The sequence below is a fragment of the Octopus sinensis genome, linkage group LG10, assembly GCF_006345805.1.
Source record: "Octopus sinensis linkage group LG10, ASM634580v1, whole genome shotgun sequence".
NCBI lineage: Eukaryota > Metazoa > Mollusca > Cephalopoda > Octopoda > Octopodidae > Octopus > Octopus sinensis.
The window spans coordinates 78,346,261-78,353,015 of NC_043006.1; the positions used below are offsets into that span (position 1 = coordinate 78,346,261).

General features: G+C 37.4%; 1 protein-coding gene across 1 annotated transcript in view; it reads right to left on the reverse strand.

Moving 5' to 3' along the window:
• The window catches only part of LOC115216627, a 48,893-nt gene extending 45,527 nt beyond the window's left edge, over positions 1-3,366 (reverse strand). Inside the window, exon 1 of the mRNA XM_029786110.2 lies at positions 2,611-3,366. Within this exon, the coding sequence (XP_029641970.1) occupies positions 2,611-2,719 (109 nt within the window). The 5' untranslated portion in view covers positions 2,720-3,366. The remainder of the gene's footprint in view (positions 1-2,610) is intronic.
• Between the last annotated feature and the right edge of the window lie 3,389 nt (positions 3,367-6,755).

The following is a 6,755-nucleotide window of genomic DNA, read 5'->3' on the forward strand; positions in this document are numbered from 1 at the left end:
AAAGCTCGAAGAATGGTGCGTTGGAGACGTAGGGTCGTGGGGTGGTAAGTGAGGGGAAAAGGGAGGCGGGAGACTACAGGGCGGGTTCGGAGAGAGAGCAGATACACGGTCCACGGACCGTGCTCTGGCAAGGGCGGTGTGGATAGTGGTGAGGGGGTATCCACGTAGGGTGAAGTGGTGAGCCATACGTTGAGACTGAGTCTCAAAGTCATGGTCGTCACTACAGAGCCTACGTAGACGGGGAATGGGAATAGGGGATGGAAAGCTTGGTGTGTTCTGGGTGGGAGGAAGACAAGTTGAGGTATGAGTGTGAGTCTGTGTGTTTGTAGTGAATGGAGGTGGTAAGAGTGGAGTGAAGAATGCTAACCGAAATGTCGAGGAAGGAGACAGAGGTGTTGGAGATAGTGGAAGTGAAGTGGAGGGCTGGATGGAAAGATTGGACGAAAGAGAGGAAGGAATCTAGATGTTCGCGGGAGAAGTGAGGTGGCACCGATAATGTCGTCAATATAACGACCATATAGTTCAGGAGTGGGACCAGTGAAATTAGAGAATATTTGGGCCTCAACATAGCCAACGAACAGTTCGCATACTTGGGGCCCATTCGCGTTCCCATGGCCACTCCCGAGACCTGATGGTAGAACTCGCCCGCGAACAAGAAGCAGTTCAGAGTAAGGACAAGTTCGGCCAGACGAATGAGTGTGGAGGTGTCAGGTACAGGGTTAGAGCGGAGGTCAAGAAAGTGTCGAAGGGCCTGCAGTCCTTCGTGGTGAGGGATAACAGTATAGAGGCTTTGGATGTCCATAGTAAAAAGGATTTTGGAGGAGCCGGGAGGAAAGGAGAAAGAGTTGAAAAGGCGGAGAGCATGGTTGGTATCGTGGATGTGGGAGGGAAGAGATGCCACTAGGGGGCAAGGACACGGTCGAGGTATTTAGAGATGAGCTCCGTATATATATATATATATATAATATATATATATATAATATATATATATAATATATATATATATATGTACACACATATGTACACACATATGTATGTACACCTATACACACACACACACAAAACACTGTTGAATAACGCATTTGATGCTGTTGGCGTATTTTTAAAAGCGCAGGATGGGTGTTTGAGGTGGCCTATACAGCCCAGGTACTATCAGATCATTGGTTTGTTGCGCACGCTGACCGATTCACAGTAGCATTGAGAATGTTATATTTCCATCTGCCGAAAAGGAATCGTGCAGGAAAATGGCAGTTGCATCCTTTCTCCTGTCGACTCGATATACATACATACATACATACATACATACATACATACATATATATATATATATATATATATATATATATATTAATATATATAATAAACACATATATATACACAAACATATACAAACATATGTACGTGTATATATATATATAATATATATACACGTACATATGTTTGTATATGTTTGTGCGCTGACACGTTTTGTACGTATATATACATACTTAGACACACTCATGAATAATAGGGTGCTAAATAATATACACCTCTTGTGATTACATAGATAGCAAAACAGATAGATAGATAGATAGATAGATAGATAGATAGATAGATGGATAGATAGATATATAGATAACACACACACATGTATATATATATATATATGTATATATATATATATGTGTGTGGTGTGTGTGTGTGTGTGTGTGTGTGTGTGTGTGTGTGTGTGTGCGTGTGTGTGTGTGTGTGTGTGTGTGTGTGTGCGTGTGTGTGCGTGTTATGTTTTGTTCATGTAACAGGGATTATGAATGAAAAATGCGGCGAAGGTTTTAGTCGCATAAATCTACACAAGTAACTAAGTTTTTGAAAGACTTTTATTTATTATATGGGTTTCCCATTGTCGAACCGCTAAGTTACAGGAACGCAAAGAAGGAATACTCATTGACAGGCGATGGGAGACAAAAGCAATGACACACACACACACATACACACACACACACATATAGGTATGTCTGTATGTATTTGTATATGCACTCTGCTATATATACGCAATATAAATATAATATGCGATCGCAATCCCTACAGATATTTCAAAATGCATTGGAGTTTATACAATCATCGTGACCCAAGCAGGGGGCCGTAAAGGGAATGTGTGTCTTATTTATTTGTTGTAGTATATATATATATATAAGTGTATGTTTGGGCATTCGTGTGTCTATGTGTCTGCGTATGTATATATGTGTGTATGTATGTATGTACGTATGTACGTATGTATGTATGTATGTATGTATGCATGCATGTATGTTTACACACATATATACGGTTAGCCTTCGACCTTCTCTTCCATTCAAGTGTTGTTTTTCTAATTCAGTGTTTGTGTGTGCGTGTATATATATATATATATATATATATATATATATACTAACACACAGAGACTTAAGCTCGAGGGTGTTGTGTATCTGAGTCTGTGCGTATATGTGTATACGTGTGTATGTGAATGTGTTTGTGTGTGTGTGTGTGTGTGTCACGCGGACAGGCATGTCTATCTATAAGCTGTGGTTTTCTTCTATAACATGAAATGATGTTAAAACATTTCATATAAAATACATTTAAAAAAATGTAACTTACCTGCTCGACACAAAAGTATAAATAATAATAGTTGTAGTAGCGATAAATAACTCGTTTGACGCCATCTCCTTCCTGAGGCAACAGGTATCCTATCTGTTGAGCAAAACATCTTTTCTAAAATTATGATGATGTATATATATTTATATATGTATATGTGTATATGAAGATATGAATATAAGTATGTAATATATATATAAGTATATTAATGTATATATGTATATAAGTTTATATATATATAGAGAGAGAGAGCAATGACTGATATTATATTTATATGTACAAATTTGTATTGAGGATAGCAAAAAATATAGTGTAAAATGTGTATTTGACAAATGAATGTTCGTAGATTGAAACACGTATTATCACTTATTGTATTATGATTTCCCTGTACATTCCTTTGCTTCTCTTAATATGAATGTTGTTTTCTTGTTTTGCTATTCTTCCTTGGTATGATGTTTCCCCCTTTTTTTCTGGTGTCTACCTGTTGATTCCCATGACTTTAGTAGCCAGGTGTCACTCGTTTCAATCTGTATATAATTTAGTAAATCTAGACCAGCTCATCTACCGCTCCACCTTCTAGCTTAAAGTTTTGTGACTTTCTATTTAATCGTGTGTATGTCTCTCTCTCTCTCTCTCTCTCTCTCTCTCTCTCTCTCTCTCTCTCTCTCTCTCTCTTTCTCAATATCCTACTTCCTCTGTATTTTTTATCCTTTCTGTCTAGATCTCAATCTCTCTCTCTACCTATTTATTTGTCTGTCTCTTATTCTGTCATTCTCTTTTGCTAACCTTCTTCCTTACAACAAAATAAATAAATAAATAAGTCACTCCCGCTTATTTTGTTCACACTCTCTCTCTCTCTCTCTCTTTTTTCTCTCTTCCCTCTCTCTAGCTTATATTCTGTCACTTGAAGGCGCAGGAGAAATGTTGGTACAGGTATTGTTACTATTGTGTTCAGGTGAGCTTTTATTTCGCTGCAGTTGTCATTGTTATTGTAAAGGAAGGGGAAAGGTGAAGCGAGATATGAAAAAATAAAAAAAAAAGCTGAAAGGTAACCTAACAAAAAAAAAAATTGTGTGTGATATAGGCAGCATAGTGAAAGAGGTAGGACAAATGAGAGACAGACAGAAGCAGAAAAGCAGAGGTGAAGACAGAGGGGAGAAAGAGAAGGAATAATATTAATTCATTTTTGTGTTACACAAATGAGAAAAGAGGGGTAGAGAGAAAGACAGGAAAAAAATAACAGACAGACGAACAAACAAAATAGTAGTCAATAAGAAACATGAAAACTCGAGTTTATTTATGTATTATTTGAAGGTTGGGGACGTTAGAAATGTATTGCCTGCCTGGATCGCAGTCGTTTACGACAATAGGTGTTCCAGTTGATCCAAACAAATTGCTCGTGAAATTAACGTGCAAGTGACTGAGCACTCCATAGACACGTATACCCTTAAAGTAATTTCCAGCGAGATACAGAGTGTGAAAAGGCTGGACCTTTATACTACGGGTACATCTCCTTTTTGCCAGCTGAGTGGACTCGACAAAGCGCCGCCAAGAATCGAACTCACGACCTTACGATCGAGAAATGAATACCTAGCCAATAAGCCACGCGCCTTCTCGAACTATATTCTTTTCTACTCTAGGCGCAAGGCCCGAAATTTTGGGGAGGGAGCCAGTTAATTAGATCGACCCCGATACGCAACTGATAGTTAATTTATCGATCCCGAAAGGATGAAAGGCAAAGTCGACCTCGGCGGAATTTGAAATCAGAACGTAAAGATAGACGAAATACCTACTTCTTTAGCCCACAAGGGGCTAAACACAGACAGAATAAACAAGGACAGACAAACGGATTAAGTCGATTATATCAACCCCAGTGCGTAACTGGTACTTATTTGATCGACCCCGAAAGGATGAAAAGAAAAGTCCACCTCGACGGAATTTGAACTCAGAACATAGCGGCAGACGAAATACCTATTTCGTTACTACCCACAAGGGGCTAAACACAGAGGGGACAAACAAGGACAGACAAACGGATTAAGTCGATTACATCGACCCCAGTGCGTAACTGGTACTTATTTAATTGACCCCGAAAGGATGAAAAGCAAAATTGACCTCGGCGGAATTTGAACTCAGAACATAGCAGCAGACGAAATACCGCTAAGCATTTCGCCTGGCGTACTAACGTTTCTGCCAGCTCACCGCATTCTTCTCGAAATATATTGAAGTCTTTCTCGTTTAAGAACAATTTTGTTACGTTTCATAGCTGTATAAATCTATACGTTGGTGGTTTCCAAATTTTTCCTGCGTTTTGGGGAACCGTTAAAATACATTCTATGATTCATGGATAGTACTCTCTTGAAGGATGGGTACACAGGTCTTAATTCGAATTTATAAATGGTATGGGTTGTTGTTAATAAATAAATACTATTGGGCTCACTGCACTGATTTACCCAAGGGGTTATGCTGCTGCTAAGACGGCCCTGCTCATGGAACCTTAAAATAAAATTGATTATGCTGCACGTCAATAGTTCAATGATGAGGATCAATTTGTTCGATCATCTGAATAAACTGATTCCGAATTAAGGTATAACTGGCTGAATATCACACAGACACATGAGCCCTTAACGTAATTTTCGGGTAGAATCAGGGTGACACCGTGCTTGTGAGAAGGCTGTACTTTCTCAGTCAGAGGTAGTATCTACCCGGTAAGCTTTTATACAGTTTCAGTCTATGCAATATGCTTTACAAGATACAGGTTAATCCGAGGATATAAGAAATATTATTTGTCCAAGATCTCAAGCAGTACGATAGAATCCGGGACCTCATGGATTGGCTGAAAACTTCTTAGCCAAACAGCTTCCATCATCATTACATTCATCATCATCATCATCATCATCAACCCTTTAGACAGATAGGATCGGTTACCCGATTTCCATGGCGTATAAGTGACCAACATCACACCGTCCGTCCAGTTCGCTATAGAGTTACCCATTTACAGCTAAGTGGACAGGAGCAACATTAAATGACACGTCTTCCAGTTTGAGAATCCAAACCATGATTTTGCTGTTTTCAGAACAACACCCTAACCACTAGGCCATACATTTTCTGCTCATTCACCTATACTGCGCCGAAAATTTGTTATGTAATTTACTAATCACTTTTCTCTTCTATATTTCTTCTATATTTTTTTTCGTAAATTTCATAAGAGTTGGAACAAATCATAAACTGTTTTTAAAAGGTTTATCAGTCTTTTATCTTACTATAAATCTATCAGGCATAACAATAAGTTTACGAAACTTCTTCTCAACCGAGACGATGTTTCGATAAATTCCCTTTACAGTTCCTTGTTAAGAGTAAAATTTTCTTATTGGGTAGCATTTCATCATACACATGATTATATACCGTGATGACTATATAATGAAATAATAAATATATAATTAAACAGAAATAACGAAAAAGAGAAATGTATTTGTCACTATTCCCTACATGAGAAGGCCCAGTGACTTCTCACGAAACCTCATGAATACATGCATACACACACACACAGACACACACCCACACGCACACACACACAGACACACACACACGCACATACACACACACATACACACACACGCACACACACATATATATATATATGTGATTCGCCATGTTAGATCGCTAGCCATTTAACATTTTCTATTTTCTCTCCCTGTTTCTTTCTGTGTTCCTTTATGACGAAGAGCATAGGCCCGAAACGTAAAAGACTTTCTCACTTCCCGAGCGTTAAACTAATGCATCTGTTGTCTATGCACCCGTCTTCGTCTTTTGTTTTTTGTAAATTCTCACTATATATATATATATATATATATATTATATATATATATATATATATATATGTATATATGTATATATATATATACGCATATATATATACATACATATGTATATGTATATATATACATACATATATATACACACACATATGTATATGTATATATATATATATATATATATATATATTATATATATATATATTATATATATACGTATGCATATGTATATATACATGCATACATACACACCATTAAGTTTACCATTATCGGTAAACTTAAACAATATTTTATTTATAATTATGAGTATAATTATAATTAGGGTTCATCAAAAAA